Source organism: Halteromyces radiatus, assembly GCF_025201355.1.
Source record: "Halteromyces radiatus strain CBS 162.75 chromosome Unknown BX664scaffold_4, whole genome shotgun sequence".
NCBI lineage: Eukaryota > Fungi > Mucoromycota > Mucoromycetes > Mucorales > Cunninghamellaceae > Halteromyces > Halteromyces radiatus.
This window is the reverse complement of record NW_026251690.1, coordinates 35094-54308: the sequence shown is the minus strand read 5'-3', so window position 1 is coordinate 54308 and position 19215 is coordinate 35094. Positions and strand designations below refer to the sequence as shown.

At 32.3% G+C, this 19215-nt stretch overlaps 7 protein-coding genes across 7 annotated transcripts; 5 read left to right on the top strand and 2 right to left on the bottom strand.

Annotated features, from left to right (window-relative positions):
- The first annotated feature begins 49 nt into the window (after positions 1-49).
- BX664DRAFT_331025 (uncharacterized protein) lies at positions 50-1796 on the top strand. The gene is made up of 5 exons (XM_051545063.1): positions 50-573; positions 663-797; positions 872-1024; positions 1095-1159; positions 1260-1796. Exons 1-5 carry the CDS (start codon positions 153-155, stop codon positions 1611-1613), a joined length of 1128 nt encoding a protein of 375 aa, XP_051399496.1. The 5' UTR covers positions 50-152; the 3' UTR covers positions 1614-1796.
- A 493-nt stretch (positions 1797-2289) lies between these two features.
- Positions 2290-4722, bottom strand: BX664DRAFT_331022 (natural resistance-associated macrophage protein-domain-containing protein). The gene is made up of 7 exons (XM_051545062.1): positions 4384-4722; positions 4298-4307; positions 4173-4204; positions 3846-3917; positions 3303-3762; positions 2752-3213; positions 2290-2669 (listed from the first exon to the last, which is right to left on the bottom strand). Exons 1-7 carry the CDS (start codon positions 4592-4594, stop codon positions 2399-2401), a joined length of 1518 nt encoding a protein of 505 aa, XP_051399495.1. The 5' UTR covers positions 4595-4722; the 3' UTR covers positions 2290-2398.
- On the bottom strand, positions 4664-6146 carry BX664DRAFT_331020 (nucleophile aminohydrolase). Its single transcript, XM_051545061.1, has 8 exons — positions 6088-6146; positions 5911-5993; positions 5735-5858; positions 5559-5660; positions 5352-5495; positions 5174-5286; positions 4971-5103; positions 4664-4894 (listed from the first exon to the last, which is right to left on the bottom strand). Exons 1-8 carry the CDS (start codon positions 6106-6108, stop codon positions 4865-4867), a joined length of 750 nt encoding a protein of 249 aa, XP_051399494.1. The 5' UTR covers positions 6109-6146; the 3' UTR covers positions 4664-4864.
- A 183-nt stretch (positions 6147-6329) lies between these two features.
- BX664DRAFT_313934 (uncharacterized protein) lies at positions 6330-7574 on the top strand (the record flags this gene model as incomplete). The annotated part of the gene is made up of 6 exons (XM_051542646.1): positions 6330-6446; positions 6526-6580; positions 6653-6748; positions 6834-6895; positions 6962-7087; positions 7164-7574. The coding sequence occupies 6 exons, from the start codon at positions 6330-6332 to the stop codon at positions 7572-7574; spliced, it is 867 nt and encodes a 288-aa protein (XP_051399493.1).
- A 123-nt stretch (positions 7575-7697) lies between these two features.
- On the top strand, positions 7698-11183 carry BX664DRAFT_295919 (galactosyltransferase-domain-containing protein). Its single transcript, XM_051542176.1, has 4 exons — positions 7698-7801; positions 7867-8088; positions 8164-9002; positions 9092-11183. The coding sequence occupies exons 1-4, from the start codon at positions 7793-7795 to the stop codon at positions 11007-11009; spliced, it is 2988 nt and encodes a 995-aa protein (XP_051399492.1). The 5' UTR covers positions 7698-7792; the 3' UTR covers positions 11010-11183.
- A 570-nt stretch (positions 11184-11753) lies between these two features.
- BX664DRAFT_279143 (glucosamine-6-phosphate isomerase) lies at positions 11754-13248 on the top strand. Its single transcript, XM_051541434.1, has 6 exons — positions 11754-11839; positions 11934-12456; positions 12535-12586; positions 12677-12802; positions 12899-12971; positions 13050-13248. The coding sequence occupies exons 1-6, from the start codon at positions 11791-11793 to the stop codon at positions 13130-13132; spliced, it is 906 nt and encodes a 301-aa protein (XP_051399491.1). The 5' UTR covers positions 11754-11790; the 3' UTR covers positions 13133-13248.
- Positions 13249-13902: 654 nt separating this feature from the next.
- On the top strand, positions 13903-19121 carry BX664DRAFT_331014 (Rapamycin-insensitive companion of mTOR, N-term-domain-containing protein). The gene is made up of 14 exons (XM_051545060.1): positions 13903-14135; positions 14272-14452; positions 14512-14712; positions 14775-14970; positions 15045-15176; positions 15249-15436; positions 15524-15876; positions 15964-17615; positions 17704-17782; positions 17854-17978; positions 18087-18377; positions 18441-18585; positions 18649-18800; positions 18883-19121. The coding sequence occupies exons 1-14, from the start codon at positions 13917-13919 to the stop codon at positions 19076-19078; spliced, it is 4110 nt and encodes a 1369-aa protein (XP_051399490.1). The 5' UTR covers positions 13903-13916; the 3' UTR covers positions 19079-19121.
- The last annotated feature ends 94 nt before the right edge of the window (positions 19122-19215 follow it).

The window sequence follows — 19215 nt, the reverse complement described above, 5'->3', positions numbered from 1 at the left end:
TTTTCTTCGTCTCTTTTCTTGCTCCTTTCTTCTTCTTCTTCTTTTTTTTTTTTTTTTTATTTATCTATTCGATTTTTTATTATTATTATTATTATTTATTCCAAAGGCAGGACTATTATTATAGATAGATTCCAAATATATATACCACGAATATGAAATCATGTTTCCCAATGTTAGTACTTGTGATGATGGGTATATTGATCGTGCATGGTTATGTGATTCAACCCACTCCAACACCATCAACTCCACAAAAACAACAACAACAACCACAATTATATCCTACTGAAGCCCCACAACATCGACGATTGGTCAAGCGTGAATTACAACAGACATTGGAACTCTATCAAGACTGGCATGATATATGCAATGATGATGATAGTAATGCCAAGGTGAACGTAGTCAATCCTTCTTTGCAACAATTATGGCAAACCATCACTACCACTGTGAATTGTGGTAATGGATATATCAAGACAAAAACAACTACTATCACTGCTACTGCCACCGCTACCGTTTATACTGGCAATCCTGCTCCTTATCAATGTGTTGATAAATGTTGGAGTGATTATTTATGGTGTAAGTGAATGTTACATCAAAAAAAAAAAAAAAAGATCTCTATTATTTGATGATTGATTTTTTTTTTTTTTGGTGATACTATCTTGTAGATACTTATGGATCAAGTATTAGTGTAGCTCAAGGATTTACTGGTATTGTATTGATCATCATCGGACTTTATCTTGGTTTGTTTGGATATCGTTTCTTCAGACCTACTATGGGTTTGGTTGGATTTATATTTATTGGTAAGTCAAAAGGATGGTGATGACAGATGAAAAAAAAAGAAGATTAAAGTTTTCTCTCTGTTTTCTTTATACAGCTTCTATGACTTGGATTGGTCTTGCCAATAATGAACCTGCTATGGGATATCCTCATCCTGAAATTGTCTATATTTGTGTCAGTATTGGTCTTGGTATTATAGGTGCTATTGCCTTCATGTTTATGTTTAATGTTGCTCTCTATTTTGTTGGTGGTAAGTTGTCATCATCACTATTTTCATTTCGATCTTATCCTGATTTCTCAATCTCTCTTCTATGATATAGCTGTTGCTGGATTGTTCTTAGCTGTTTTTATTATGTCCTGGAGAGAATCATTGGTGATCCAAGTGGTAAGTAAATTATTATTTCCTTTATTACTGATAATGATGAGCTAACCCTTTTTTTTTTTTTTTTTTTGGTATGTCTTATGATGAATGATGATTCTATTAGAAAGTAGCACGTATTTGTTTTACAGTTGGTATGGGTGTAGTGTTAGCCTTTGCAGTCTATCTATTGGAATGTTATATAGTGATCCTTTCTACAGCTTTCTTGGGAGCATATCTATTCATTATGGGATTGGACTTTTTTGCCCATACAGGATTTGTCAATGCATGGCGCCTTTTATTCGACTCAAATCCAAACCATTATAATGCATATATTATCGAAACACCTACCTATGTCATGTTAGCCTTTGTTATCCTTCTTTGTATCATCTCCGCTATTTGGCAATACTATTGGAATATTGTCAAACTCAAACGTCGCTTTGGTGTCAATGTCACAGAAAAGAAATCCGAAAAAGAATAACGATGATCCTTTTTTTATATATATATAATATATTTTATCCCTACATGTCTCTTCCTATTTATCCATTCATCCGACTTCAATTTAAATACATTTTTTGCTAGTTTTCATCAGCACAGATTAGTCCCTCCCTCTCTCTCTTTTATATATTTATATATATATATATATCTATATTATGAAATAAATACTAGTTTTCTTTATACATCAAATGCGCAAGGTTTCATTCACTTATGTAGTCATACTCACAATGTCGATCTCTTTTTGTCAGTTTTGTCAAACACGTCTTCTATATTAGGAAATGCCCACCTCTTTTTTTGTTCATTGTTTACTTTCCATTTATGTCCTCCATCCTGAATCTATCATGCCATGGTGATGAATACTCTAAAAAAAAAAAAAAAAAAATAGAACTTGCATACTTTCTCCTATCATCACAGGATTCATTACTGACAATGGATGAAGGAACGAACGGACCACAAAACAAGGACATCGATGAAACATAAATATTACTTTATTAAGGAAGAATGTAAATACACTTCTCATCAGTTATCAATAAAAGAACTACATTATGATATAAGGCAGATGAGAGAAAGAGAAGTACTTTTCTTTTTTTAGGTATAATCCTGTCATTGAATCCATCCAATTTGATCTTACTTTCCAAATTGACTTTGTTGTACCGTTATTGAATTTCAAAAAGTTCCATTTTGAACATTTATTGAGAGTATAAAAATGAATAGTGGATATACATATATTAAAAAAAAATTTCTATCATAAAATCAAAACTAAACTAGTCATTTGATCAGAGCTTCACATGATGATAAAGGAGAATAGACTAAATAGGCAATGAATCCAAAGTATGCAATACTGAATCCAGTCAATATAAGACTAAAACCAAAGCTTTCGATAAAAGTCAGAAACGCATAAGCATTGAATCCAATCACAATCCAAGATATTGACCAACAAATGTAATCCAAAGTACGAGTATTCTTGAATTGTTTCGTCATAATGTCACTAGAGGATGTTAATTTCAGTAAAGGAATGACTGCCATAGGAAGACAGAGACTAAACAAAAAAAAAAAAAAGAAAAAAAGATAATAATACATATGTTAATATAATTTATTTTGATTTCTACGTTCCATCCTACCTTTGTATCACATTCAAAATTTCACCCATTGTATCAAATCGATCTACAGCCAAGACAGCTACCAACATACTTGGAATCAAAGCAATAGCCCTTGTAATTGCCACTCGATGCCACTGTTTTTTAAAGAATGCACCAAAAAAGCCTTCCATCACATATTGACCAGCTAATGTTCCTGTCATTGTCGAACTTTGTCCAGCCGCCAATAATCCAGCTGCCCATAAATAACGAGCAAATCCTCCAAGAGATCTTTGTAGTACTTCAGCCGCATCATATAATCCAGGTAGTTGAGTGATAGTTTTACCAGGTTGATAAAAGACTTGAGCAAATACGACAACAATTGACAAGTTGATAAAATAAGAGGTTAATAATGCCAAACCAGATTCCAAAGTAAAATAGAAATTGGCTTCCTTTTTTTTAGCAATACTTGGTTGTGTTCCTAAATTTCTTGATCCTACTAATGCACTTTTTTTTTTTTTTTTTTTTTTTTTTTTTTTTTTTAAAAAAAAAATGAATTAAATATTGAATATTCATTTTCATTGTTCTACTTTTACCTATGTAAAAACATATCATGAGGCATCAACAAGCAACCTATCATTCCAACAGCTTGAACAGCAGCATTTGATGGGATTTCTGGAATAACCATGCCTTCTAATATAAGACTAATATCAGGACCAGAAGAGATCATTTCAATCCAAAAGCAACATATCATGATAGCAATCAATGTGATAAAGAAGAGTTCGATTTTCCGTACTCCGTATTGTTGTAAAAACATAAACAAGAAGGTATCTGTCGCCGTGATTAATACACCAACCCATATGCTGAAACCAAAGATAATCCGTAATGCAATAGCTGTTCCCACAATTTCTTGTATATCGGATCCAATAATAGCACTTTGAGTAAACATCCAAATAATAATACCGGTTGGTCTATTGTATGATTGTCGTACATGTTGTGCAAGATGTTTTCCTGTCACTACACCTAGACGGATAGCTAGTGTTTGAATGGCCAATCCTGTATTGAACAAGAATGAAATATCGTTTAGTGATCTTTTTTTCTTCTTCTATTGTTTATATATATATATATATATATATTACCTGCAACATGACACCAAAATAACAGCCATAATAGTTTGTAACCAGCAATAGAACCAGCTTGTAGATCTGACTATTGTTAAAATAAAAAAAGAAATAAAGTAGAAATATAATTAATATCCTACAAACCCATCCATCCAATCATATATATACACACACTCTCTCTTTCTCTCTCTCTTTTTTTTTCTTCTTCATCTTCCAGGTCAGATCTTCCCCACCCCCCTATGTGTTACAATCCATGTGTACCTCCTATAAATGAATATAATAATAAAGTTTAGTGACAATTCATGTTTATTCTTTGTCGTCTGATCCATATTATAAATAACTTTACCAAATTGCCTGGGTCAAGATAAGCAATAGCCCTAATTTATAAAATAAAAAATAAAATAAAAAAAAAAGACAAGGGTTTTTTTTTAAGTAGGGAATGTATTTCATATTATAATCAGAATACCTACATGAGCCAACCTATATGTTAAATACAAAAAAGAAATGGGAAATATGTTTAAGAAAACAGGAGAAAAATATTCCTTTTTGTTCTTACCTGGTCCAGTGTACTTGAGAAGTTTTTTCCAAGAAAATGGTTCATTTTCATCAGTAATACCAGTATTTACTTGGTTTTTGACATCAATTTCAACATCCCAAGAAGAACTAGAGCCAGTACGATCGTACGTATTACTTGAGAAAGATTGATAAGAAGTTCTTGAAGACTGCTGAGTCAATGGTGCCGTCTCGATGCTGTTTTCCAGTACCATCCGTCTTTTTTTGAGAATAAATAGAATTTTAGATAAAATAGAAATAAAAATATAACATATAAAACAAAGTAAATAGATACAAGAAGAAGAATTAATTTAGAATCAACAAAAGAAGAAGAAAAAAAGGAATAAAAAAAGACCCATAACAATTTTGTTCAGACCCTGACGGTGTTTCAAAGTTAAGTTCTTTATTATTCATGTGGACAAAAAGAAAAAAAAAAAAAAAGAGAGGATGTGTCAAGTATACAAAAACAAAAAATAAAAACTATTCTATTCTTCCATTTCTTCATCCATTGATTCCTATAATATATATATATATATATATATGATTAGTAACATTCAATAATAGATATAAAAAATATATTAATTATAATACCTTGGCCAATCGTTCTGCTTCATCCTTAAGAGACTTGGGTACAAATTGATGTTTGAATTGTGATTCAGCACAAATCCAGCTCAATTCCAATTCAAATTCTTTATCTTTTGCATCATCATGACATGTATAAATACTATATGAAAGAGAAAAAGATAAGTTCATCTAAAAACAAAAACCGTTCCATATGTATATATCTAACTTACATGCGAGTGATCTCATTAACGGCTTCTCGTACAGTCAATTCATCCAAATTCAACTTTTCAATTTCGGTCTTGGCCACTGATTTTCCTTTTCCTACTGCACATCCACGATATCCCTATTAAGAAGAATATAGAAATAAAAATAAATATATTTTCATTCATTATTCCTATATGATTTTACCCAATATAAACCAGAAGGTTCGATCATATATAATGATGGAGTTCCATCTGTCATAGTAGCAACGATTGTACCTAAACCAAAAGGTCTAACACTTGAATAGAGAGTATAAGCTGATACATATTGACCTAATCGATCAGCAATAGTCTATATGTATATAATATTCGAATTAAGTATCAACATTGTTTATAATAGTGATTATCTTATTACCTTTCCAGGAATAGGTTGACGATAAATATCTTTCCATGATTGAGCTTCATCCCGAGCTCTGTTCACCAAATGTCTACCATCAGCCAGTAAACCTGCAGATACCTAATATATATATAGGTATAAAAGAAGAAGTTATAGTTTAAGATAAATTAATTAATATTAAAATATTAACTTACCATGCCAATATGAAGATCAGCACTTTGAATACGGCGATTGGCACCAGCTACAAGAAGTTTTGATTGTACTAACTTTTCAACACCAAGAACAACACCATCCTTCACTCGTAAACCAATAGCAGTACTATATATTATGGGATTAATATTTTGAATTTGATTGTTTATTTTATACATACCCACTATTATCAACAGCCTTGTTAGCATATTCAACTTGGAACACGCGTCCATCAGGGGAATACGTGGACACTGACAAATCGTACTTTTATGTATAGAAAAAAAAATAAAATAAAAAGTTAGCATATTTAAAATATAAGGTATCAAATATAAAATAAAATAAAAAAAAAACAACTTACACCGGTACCAATAGATGTCATGTTTTATTTCAAATTATAATAATAAAAAGAAGAAGAAATGAGTAAAAGAGATAAAAAAAAAAAAAAAAAAAAAAAGAAGGGCCGCGTATTCACTTTCTCCTGTGACATGAAAAAATAGTCACCAAATAAATTTTGAATTCACGCCTATTGTCTTTTTTTCTTTCTTTCTTTAAAAGAAAGGAATTATGGAAACTGCTCATTATTATAGACAAGGTGGAAATATGCAAATGCCTGGTCAAATACGTGGAAGTCCTGTTCCCCAACAGCATTATGTTCAAAATCCTGTTCCTTATAGAAATCCTATACATCAAGAAACTACTCGCAAACGATCACATAAAGTAAAAAAAAAATATTTCATTTATCTTAAAATAAATTCAATTGATCAACCATCTTTTTTTTTTTTTTTTTTTTTGATAGTCTTCATCACGACAAGCTGTACCTCAACAACAAGAAGATAATGAACCATCAGGTGGTAAGGGTTTTATTTTTTTTTTAAAAAAAAAAAAGAACAGTATTTCATTCTAATACCTTTGTTTTTATATAGATGAATTGGACGATATTTCTGCAAGGGATATAGCCATGGCAAGATATAAACGAAATCACGATTACTTTTCCGAAATCTTTACACCATATAATGCTGGTAAGTAGAAATATTATAGATATATATATATATTAATATATATATAATATGTTATTTGTATTAAAATATAATTTTTTTTTATTAGATAGCATTGAACCACCACCACTAGACATATCACAAAGCAAAGAAGAGTTATTACGACTTATTGTAAGTAATAATGACAATTTTTTCATTTATTTTTTTTTTTATTAAAATGATGATGATTATTATTAGGACGAACAAAAACAAAAATCAAAAGAACAACAAGAAGAACACGAAAATCGATTGGATCAATTTCGACAGGAACGTGATCAGTTTTGGAAATCTTTAGCAAATCTCAAGGAAGCTACTTCAATTGAAGTAAGTAGATATATTTAAATTTAAAATTGATTTTTATATATATATATTTTACTTATATATATATTTATATAAATAGGCCATAGACAAAGCAGCACAAGCAATGGCAGAAACTATCAATGGTAAAGTGGAACATAATACAGAAAATGTCAATGTTATTCAAATACCCGGATTGAAGGAAGAACCTATCTTACCACCAACACAACCTCAAACACCACATCAACCTTCAACTTCAACTTCATCACAAGGAACACCAAATCAACAACAACAACAACAACATAAAGTAGAAGAAGAAAAAGGAAATGAAACAAATAATAATGATGTGGATATGTTTACTAATTTCGATGAAAATACTGATGATAATAATGACTTTTTTAATGAAATGGTGAATACTGGACAAGATGATGATGATCCAAGTGTTAGTGAATTCCTTAATTCTGATATGGATTTTGAACAACCTGAAAAACAAGATGATGATATGCAAGAATAATAGATAGATCATATAAATATTGGAATAAAAAAAAAAAGTTTCTATCTGTCTTTGAAATCTTATTTTTTTTTTATTTTTATTTTTTATTTTTCATTTTTTTTTTTTTTTTTTTTTTTGTTCTTACTCTTGTTTCACTCTTTACCATCTTTTCTCACTTATTTCAAGAAGAAGAAGAAAGAAAAAAGAAAGAAAGAAAAAAAAAGGTGGAATATATTTATATGCAAACGGTAAATTTTATATGTTATACATATATATTTATATACTGACCAAAACAAATATTTTATATATATAGTCTGGTGCACCTCCCATGTTTAGGAACAAGATTCTATCGAGTCTCAATGTTCCTCGACGTTATAGTATACCAGTTATTCTACTTCGTGCACTTAGTCTGATACCATCTCTTTTGGGTTTTACTTACAATACAAAAGCTACTTGGCATGTTGACGAACGTGATGCTGGTGGTGCTATTTATCTTTCCAATACAAAAGCAAATTATTTTGTTGCCACTCTCTGGGTAATAATAATAATAATAATAATAATAATAATTATATATATCACCTTAAACTAATATCAAATATATATATTATAGTGTGCTTTGGCAGGTTATTGGAGTTGGATTCTCATGACAAGTATGACACGAAGATGGCTTTATCATTATGAAGTCAATAATGCCATTGTACGACTTATTACTTTAACAGTTCTCAATTGGTCAACTGCAGCATTTATCAGTTCTAAAGGTGGTTCACCAACCAAGATATGGATGACCATTTGTTTTGTTCTTTTGGTTTGCAATATTTTGAAACTAGTCATTGCCAATAGTCCAAAATATCATCGAAAAGTAGAAGACGTATCCATTCCTCGTATTAATCTCAAGTCAACTGCTGTCAAAGTTTTGGTTTTACCTCTCTTGGTTGTTACTTGTTGGACTATGTATGTAGGAATTCAACAAACAAATACACTTTTATACACTACTAGTCAATTAATGCAACATCAACCCTATCTCTTGGATACTTCAGTAACAACATCTTCAGTATTAATATTGATTTTATCTTCTTGGACAAATAAAGCCGCAATCAGACGCCAAATACTTCGTGATACTTCTTTACAACTTCTTAACAATAAGAATTCTCTATCTGTAACATATCGTTTTGTGGTTGGACAACCTCCTTCGGCATGGGCTCAAGCAACTATGGGTGCTGCTCTGATAAATGAATCAAATCAATATCATGATATGCTGGTCATTCCTACTTCTGATTTGGATATTCATCAAAGCTGGAAACTCTTTTCTGCTTTACGTTGGTCTGTTGATATCGATTATGATTATCTTGTTAAAACAATTGATGATGTTTTTGTTCGATGGGATCGTCTTACTGATGAATTGATCTCTCAAGGTCATCAAACACAATACTGGAAAGGATTGGTTTACAGGTAATTTTTTCTTGTTTTTTGAAAAAAAAAAAAAAAAAAAAAAGAATGAGTATTCTCATCTTATTTTTTTTTTTAAACTTCTTAAATAGGAATATGCCATGGAATTTTCGAAATATCAAGAAATCAACCAATGTCGATTATGCCATACCAGTTCTTCCATCCTTTACATCAGGTACTTTATATACTCTATCAAAAGATATGGTACAACGGATTGTTCAACATAATTCTACTCGTCGCTATTCAGACAATGAAGATGAAAATCTCTCTTTTTGGTTATTTGGTGTGGATATTCGACCTCAACATGATGCAAGAATTCAGGATTTAGAAAATGTCTGTGAAGATGATCTTTTGGCAAAACCTTTTACATCATCACCCTCTCTAATGAAAAAAATGTACGACAATATCATTCAACAACGACCTCAATGTACAGGATTGAAAATGGAAAACTGCGCAGTATGTTATCCTTGTTACGGTAAAAAGAATGATTGGCGAGACCTCAACTTTCAATGTGATCAGCTTAAAGGTGTGTCTCCAATGAAAAATGCATATGCACAAATAGCTGATGGTGTGGTAAAGGATACACTTCCTCCTTCTGTGATTGGTGAAAATGATGAATGGATTATTGATGGTATTCTCTCTCGACGAACATCCAAATATTCTGATGGTGACGACTGGAGTTTGGTTTATTGGGTATGCTGGACAAGTGAGCCTTCTACTTTTACTGAACGACATTGGCGTGCTTTGGAACTGGTATGGGTACATGAACCAAGGGCAGTCATCTTTATGATATCAAATACATTACCTCAAGCCTTCTTTGATGATTACACCAAGTATGGATATAACATTCAAGTTGTTCATTTTAACAAGGAAAATCTTTTGAATTGGCAATGGTATTTTGGACCCGGTACACGCGATTGGTTGAGTAATTGGGAGAACTGGGAAAAAGGACAATTCTTCTATTGGCATTTGACTGATTACATTCGATGTTTACTCTTGTATAATTACGGTGGCACATATATGGATATGGATGCACTATGGATTCGCCTACCTCCTGATCGAAATATGGAATTTATTGGATCTGATTATTCAAGTCTTGAATCAGATCGACAATGGACTTTGGATGATAAAGGATTATACTTGCCTCAAGGTGTCATGCGATTCAAACGCGGATGGAAACTGTTCCGTGAAATGGCCGAAAGTGCATTCTCTGCTTATACTTACGATCCCGGATGTTTCAATTGTGGTGGACCTAAAGCAATCACAACTTATGCACGACAACATCGCTCTTCTTTGGAAAATGCTGGATTCACCATTCTACCACGTGAAGTCTTGTATCCCTCAAGTTATCTTGAAATCAGCAATTATCTATTGCCCGATCCTCTTGCAGAGCAAAAATTACGAACGGATTTGATGACAACAACTTGGAATATCCACTTGTTTGGTAAAATGACAAATCATTTATCTGTACAGCGTGGTAGTATTGTAGATCTTGTATTACGTGCCTTTGATTTAGATTTACCTCACATCAATGCAAAAACAGGAAAAATCATCAGCTCAACAAGTTCAAGAAATGTAGCCCTACGTCTTATTGGACCTAGAGATTATGTTTATCGTGCTCGATCTTCTCTTCCTTCTTCTTCTTCTCAATCCCTTTCATTGGAATCTGTCCCTGGAAAATTACAAGGTCTTAATGTGATTTATATTCGTGGTGGTCCTCCCCGTCTAGCACAAGTGACAATCGATTTAGATGTTGTCGTAGGTAAACTTCAAATTGGTATTCCTCTCGGTGAACCTTTTATGCAGACATCCATTACTTTGACAGACGTCACACAACAACATATCAATGCTCTACTGAATAGTATTGTCTACTTACCAAGTTCTTTACATGTGGCTAATGGAGGAAAAGATCTGCTTCATGTTACTATCTCTTATCACAACGGCGAGTTGATCAAGGAAACTGATAAGATTGAAGTGGCTATATTTACTATGGAAGCGGATGAAACTTAGTTATTTATTATTTATATAGTTTAGTGTTTTATATTACTTTGTATACCTTTTATTATTGTAGAAAATGAAATTAATAAAAAAAAAAAAGTACCAACATTGTCTGATTATTATTATCATAGAACAATTATCAAAGAAAAAAAAAAGAATAACGTGATCAGACTAAAAGTTAATAATCACACGTCATTTCTATTTTATTTTTATTCGTTCATTTTTGGTCATCACCTTCATTTTCAAAAAGTTTTTTTTTTTTTCTTTTCGGTGGCTGCTTTTTTTTTTAAAAAAAAAAAAAAGGATTAGAACAGGGTTCAGAATGGGTTATGTAAGCCATGTTAACCAATGATAAACAGGATGATTTCATAAGCAGACTATTTCGCACTCAGTTCCGACCCCCAAGAAATTAACTCTTGATATATTTCATTCTTGTAAAAATAAGAAAAAGGAAAAAAAATAAAGTAAATAGATGATGATCAATATTGACTTGTTATCATTCTTGTTTTTTTTTTGTTGTTATTATTCTCTTTTTTGTGTATATTGAAACAAGATTCTTTTCTTTTTTTTTTTAATCTGGTTGTAATTCGAGCTGTTACAGAACATGGAGTCGTTTGAGCGTCTTTCATTGGCTAGAGGCCATTAGATCTCTTTTTTTTTTTCCTTTGGTTTTTAGTATTCCGCTCCAGAAAAGAAGGTTATAAGAAGGGTGGTCTTCCCTTTTTTCCCTTTTCCTTTCTTTTTTTTTTCTTTTTTTTTTTTTATTTATATATAACATAAATAATATTAAAACATGAGATTGATTATCAGAGAAGATTACGAAGAAGTGTCTGGATATATTGGTAATGATAAGAAAAAAAAAAAAGAAAGAAAGGAAAAAAAAAAAACAGTAATGAAACTAAATGTTTTTTTTTTGTTTTCATAATGAATATATAGCCAACTACATTAAAGAACGTATCAATCAATTCAAACCAAGTGCTGAACGTCCTTTTGTATTGGGTCTTCCTACTGGTTCTTCTCCTATTGGTGTATATAAGAAGATGGTTGAACTTTACAAGGCCGGTGACATTAGTTTCAAACACGTGGTGACATTTAACATGGATGAATACGTTGGACTTCCTCGTGACCATCCTGAATCGTATCATTCATTCATGTGGAAGAATTTGTTTATGCATGTGGATATTAAACCTGAAAATGTACACATTTTGGATGGTAATGCTCCTGACTTGGATGAAGAATGCAAGCAATTTGAAGCTGAAATTGATCGTGTTGGTGGTATTGAACTTTTCTTGGGTGGTATTGGTCCTGATGGTCATATTGCTTTCAATGAACCTGGTTCTTCTTTAACTTCTCGTACTCGTGTCAAGACTTTGGCTTATGAAACTATCATTGCTAATGCTCGGTTCTTTGATGGTGATGTTTCCAAGGTTCCCAAGTTGGCTTTGACAGTCGGTGTAGCGTAAGTTTGAAAAAGAGAAAAGAACGGAACTGAATTGATTCACTTATCATCAACTTTTTTTTTTTTATATTTTAATAGTACTGTGATGGATGCTCGTGAAGTAGTAGTTATTATTACTGGTGCTCACAAGGTAAGTGGTGAAAGAAGAGGAAAAGAAGATATATGAATGAACGATCATGAACTAAATGAAAATCTATTTCTTTCTTTTATATATATATAGGCCATTGCTTTAGCCAAATGTATTGAAGAAGGTGTTAACCATATGTGGACTGTCTCAGCAATTCAATTACATCCCAAGGGTTTGATTGTATGTGATGAAGATTCTACTTTGGAATTACATGTCAAGGTAAAAAAAAAAAAAAATAGATTAATAATGGAAATCTCAAAGGGAAAAGGTTACTGAATAGACCTTTTTTTTTTCCTCTTTGATTCCTTATTATAGACCGTCAAATATTTCAAGTCCATTGAACATGTCCATCATAGTCTTATTGGGGCCGAAAACTTATCTTTGCAAGGTAATTTGAGAGTGATAATTGGATTTAAAGGGATAGTTTCTCATTTGATGATCCTTTTTTTTTTTTTTTTTTTTTTAGGTGGTGTCAAACAGCTCAAGAATCCTACTTCTCCTACCACAGCTTCTCGACCAAAGACTCCTATGAATGGTCCTTATGAATAGATTAATCCTTAATATTTATTTTACATTTCTTTTTCTCTCTCCCTCTCTCTCTCTCATATCTACATATACTATACTCTTTCTAGTTAGCTTGTTTTATTTATTCTTTATCACCCAGCATATTTTTTTTCAATAAATTCACTCCATTTTTGAAAACTTTAGACAAGTTCATATTGAGTAAAATAAATATATGTGAGGGAAATGTTAGACCTTAATTCTCATTGTTTTGAATCTTTGAGATTCGAGATTCATTCTATTATAAGGGTTACGGAAAAAAAAATTACATAGATCGTCGGTCCTCGAAGGCGATTGTAATCAACCAACTAACTAGTGTCTCTATTTTTTTTATTGTCTCTTATCTTTTAACTTGTTCTTGTCAATATGCACATAATAGATATGCTACATCAAAGAAATAGTGCAATTAACAGCTAATTTACAAAATTTAGCAGTATGATGAAATGATGATTTGTATGATGATGATTTCTATCATGATGATCAATTTCATTTGATCTGATTATTTTGATATACTCCAAATTCATTCAAAGCTCCTTTCTCTGTCGTCAATACAGATGATCACATTAAAAAATTTGAAATACTATATACATATATATATGTATATATATGGATTCTCTATGCATTACTATGACTGCAAAAGATGATCATGCCCAAATGTCTTATTGTATTTCTCGATTTTTCACTCTCCGCACACCAGATAAAAAATACGAACTTGCTTTGGAAGTCAGGGTCGATTTTGCTCAGTTTCTTTCTCTTTTTTTTTTTTCCATCCATGTCTTGTACACCACCTATTACATCACCAACTATACCCTCTTTATCACCTGCAACAGCATCAGAAGATCCTTTATTTACTGAAGTAGATGAAGTCATTGCTTCTACGTCATCACCGTCTTCTTCACCACCACCACCGCCACCACCTCCTCCTCCTATTCCTCCTCCACCACCACCACCATCTCTTCCTTCAAAAGTATCCGCAGATGACATTATTCAGGTAAAATAAAGATAAAAAAAAAACTATAGAGCCAATACAAATAGATTATATTAAATAAATCAAGATGTACTCATTACTCACTTATTTTTTTTTAATTATACAAATGTAAATATATATATATATATATATATAATAGTTAGAAGAATGGCTCATACAACTAGATCGAGAGAAGAAAATGAAACTGGGCGTCGAAAATATGCTGGAAGCTTACTTACAAGACAAAAAACGAACAAAGGAATTGGAAGGACAATTGGAAAGCTATAACGCAACTATTGATACACTCGCCAAAAATATAGAACGTATCCGAATGTTAGCTGGTAAAGTCATTAACTCCATAAAAAAAAATACATAACTCAATTCTTGGTTTTTCATATAGGTAAAAACTCGACCGAAGTAACAACAAAATTGGTGCAATACAAATATACCTTCAATACTTCATTTCCGGCATCTATACCAAACACTACACTGAAACAACAACAACAGCAACAACAACAGCAACGTGGAAAACCTAGATCTAATAGCTTCCCTAAAGGAAAACAACAAAGATCACAAGAAAGTATATCCTTCCGTGACGATGGTAAAATAAAATAAAATAAAAAAGTGGAAAGATAAATAGAAGAACTTACAATATATCAATAGATGCTTGGCCATTAGGAAAACGACTACACCATGTTATGGAACAACTTGGAGTAGATGAATGGAAACCAACTATTTCCACCATGGAATCTAACGCTATCAAGGAATCAAAAGTGGAGAAATTAGACACTCTAGTACGTATATTGAAAACTACAAATGATACTGACGTGTATTATCCAAAGAAGAAAATGATTGCATGGTAGGGAACAAAATAATTTCATTAATATGAATAATGATGATGTATAACTCACATGGATTGTATAATAATATTAGTTTACGACAATGTATAGCAAGTCCTCATCGAGAAGTTCGGGTTCTTGGTTTACGCGCATTACGACACTTAGTGGATGATCCTGTTGATGTGGAACTGATGATGCAAATGCAAATTGATATATTTATTGTCAGGTAAAATTTATCTACTTAGATATATAACATTATAAATATATTCTAATCTTTTTTTTTTTTAATAAAAAAAAGGGCAATGTCAAGAGAACCTGATAATTATGAACCAGAAAGGGAACAAACAATGAAATTAGTTCGAGCTTTTCTCCAATACAATGGTACCTGCTATTTATCTCAAAATATTGTACGTGCTGTAGTGGCTGTGGCAGAACAAACTGATTGTCGATTACGGAATATATGTTTAGAAACCATTGCAGAATTGGGTATGTTATTACTTTCATAAAACCGCTATCAAATGAAACTCATTCCTTCTTTTTTTTTTTTTTTTTTTATTTATTTATTGATTTTAGCCATTCTTGACACTGGATTAACAGTTCGTTCTGGTGGATTACGTGTAATAATGCAAGCATTATTGGATGGACAACGTAATATGGCTGAAGTTTTATCATATGCTCTACTTTATATATTGGATACTCCAGAAAGACGTACTTACTTACGACCAGGCGTAGAATTAGAAACAATTATTGCTCCATTTACAGAATCAAGCAAAGGTGCTAATTATGAGGATAGACTCAAAAACAGTGCTAGGGTGGTTACTCTTCTTTTGAAAAGTTGGGCCGGTATTTTATATATGTGTGCGAATAGTATGCGGGCAGCAAGATCAGTGGTTCAAGCTTTACGGACACCCGTGGTGGAAACAAAGGTAATAAAAAAAAAAGATTATTATTCATTTTTTTTTTTGACTCAATCTCAATTTTTTTTTTTTATTATTTCTTTATCTACTTTATAGAAAATGGTACTCGATATGTTTTTTGACATTTTCCACGTGCAACTACCGAAGGATCATAATAACTTTTTGACTGGACGACAACATACTGTGACCATGTGTCCACCTGACTCCCTTTTATCCAAAACTCACTTACATAATGGTTCAGTCTCTGGTATGGGTGGACATATGATGATGGGTGAAATGACCGGATCAGCCATGGCTAGCGATGAAACCAATATTAGTCATGGTAGAACAACAGCAAGTAATTCAGAACGATTGAAAATGATGGATCAGCATCTCAGTATTGTCTTGATTATCTTTATTGAATCTGATATTTTGATGGCTTTGATTGATATGGTGAAAAGTGACGACGTTTACATCTCACGTAAAGCAACTCTTTTAATTGGTGAAATATTACAACTATCAACCCGGCTTCTTCCTATTTTAATGGGGATTCAGATACAATCTCTTCCTAAATTGTTTGCCTTGGCGTCCAATTTTGATGATGAACTGGTCCGACATAATGCAACAGCAGCTTTGGCTCATATTGATCGACTGACTCGCGCACGTGCTCGTTATGCCGCATCCTCATCCTCACTTCATCCTCTTCGAACTGGTGGCAGTAGTGGTGCTAATGGTACTGGTGGAAATGATAGTACGGGGGATAGGGGTACTAGTACAACACGTAGAATGGTCAACAATGGGTCTATGATGATGACAACAACAACAACAACTACAACACAAGAAAAGGTGCATGAAGTCAAGTTGAAAATGGGTTATGCGATTGATGATGCTCATTTTCGACAATTATTATTGGACTCTCAGGTGTTGAATACCAAAGACTATACCAAATGGAGCTGGGATCATATTGTGGAATTACTACAAGGACCTTTACTCAATCCTAAACGTTTAGATGAGGCAATGCGTGGTAAGAAATTCATCAAACGACTTTTGGCATTCTATCGACCTTTTAAACACCAGTTCTCCGATATCAATTGTACCAAGGCGAATGTGATTCGATATGTGAAAACAGGATGTATATTATTATCGACTTTGTTGGGCAACGTAGATGGTGTGCGGTATTTGGAAGAAAACAAGTTATTGGATCAAGTGGCAGCAGCATTGGTGGAATTGGATCCTCTCAAACAGCGAGATGTATCTTCTGATGACACTGAACCAATCTTTTCGAAAGAAAGGATGAGCAATACTCTTAGTGGCGGTTATTTTACATTCCTAGGCGTGTTTACCAAGCACAAGGATGGTGTTCGAATCATGGAAAAATTCAAACTATTCAGCTCATTTTATCAATTATCGGAACTTCGCAATCGAGATGATCTCAAGGTGGCATTGATCACGAATATGGACTATACACTGGACGGTCATCCCCGAGTGCTTTTATCCAAGATCATGACCTCAGGATACAACCCTATCCGTATATTTGCTACGCAACATTTGGGCCACATTATGCGTCAAGCCGAAGACAACGACTATTACAATGATTGGATCATCAGGTTATTGGTTACTCAACTCTATGATACACACCTCCAAGTCGCTCAAATCGCCGTCAATCTGTTGGATGAAGCTTGTGAAAAACAAGCTAATCTTGAACTTTTAGTCAAATGTCGTCCAAGTCTTGGTCATTTAGGTGAAGTTGGTAATCCTCTATTATTAAGGTACTGAAAGAGAATGAAGATAATTGTATATAAATTAATGATTGATCTTTTTTTTTATTTTTCTCTTTTTATTTTTATATTAATATAGATTTTTATCAACATCCACTGGGTTTCGCTATTTGAGTGATTTGGATTATGTACAAAAAGAAATGGATGATTGGTTTGAGGTATTAAAAAAAAAAAAAAAAAAGAGTGATTGTGTTATAGTTCTGATGATGTATCGTTCGTTATTATATAGTATCGAAATCAGCAATATGTGATACAACTAGAACTCTCGCTGGCGAGAGCTTTGGTCAACTCCCCCGAAAAGAAGATCAATCCATTTGAAGAACGTGTAGATAGTGAACTTGATTTTGAATTACTGTAAGTTAATATATTATAATTTTAGGATGATGATTATATGGGGAGATGTTAATATACTTTTTATTTATTTATTTATTTATTTTATTTTTTTATTATTTTCTTTACTAGGCAACCTGGCGATGGGTTATCACCTCCTCATTTTTATGGTGAATTGACCAAAACGGAAGAAGGATGCGCTTTACTACGGGAAAATGGACATTTCCAGTTGTTTACTGATTATATACGGAGTTATGCATTGGAAACACAAGACGCACAAGTCATTCAACATCTCAAATCTGTTTTATGGGCAGTGGGGAATATTGGATCTACTCGAAACGGTTTACCATTCCTGGAAGAAGAAGATATTGTTAAGGATATTGTCTATATGGCGGAAAATAGTGAAGTACTCTCTTTGAAAGGGTAAGAAAGAGGATGAATCCAAGGGAAAAATTATAACTGATTTATATTTTATAATGAAAATAGAACATGCTTTTATGTATTGGGACTCATAGCCAAAACTCAACAAGGAGTGGAACTTTTAGGAGAACTTGGATGGGAAAGTGTTGTTGGACCAAATGGACATCCTGAAGGACTTTGTGTACCTTTGAAATTACAAGGATTTTTGACAGTAATCAATGAATATATATAATGATGATGATGATGATGTTACTGATAATACTTTTTTCTATAGATACGAAATTGGCAATATACACCCACATTATCGGATCCACCACAGCTACCAAAATCAATCACTGAAGATACCATTTGTACAGATATTCTTCGAAATATTGGTGATATGAGCAATCATATTCTAGCGAATGAAGCCTCATCTAATTTGAGAAAGTAAAGATAAAACAAAGAAAAGACACAACAAAAAAAAAAAAAAAAAAACTCAACTCTTTTCTTTTCTTTTTTTGAATAATAGATTACGACAAAAACATCCAGATTATTTCAAGAACGTACAACTCTATTATTCAGTATGTCAATTATTAGGTAGCTATCATTTCCGATCACCAGTACGAAAATTCATCTTGGAAGCGTTTGACATGCGATTTACACCTGAATTATTACAAGAATTAGATGATTTGGCTGTAAAAATGGAAGAACCACAAAACCTTTGATGTTTTTATATAGAATTGTAGTATAGTTTTTTAGTATCTTGATCAAATAATAATAAAAAAAAATATCATCATTTATTATTCTTATTATTTTATTTTTTTTTTACTATGATATTATTTTTAGGTTCTGAATCATGGTC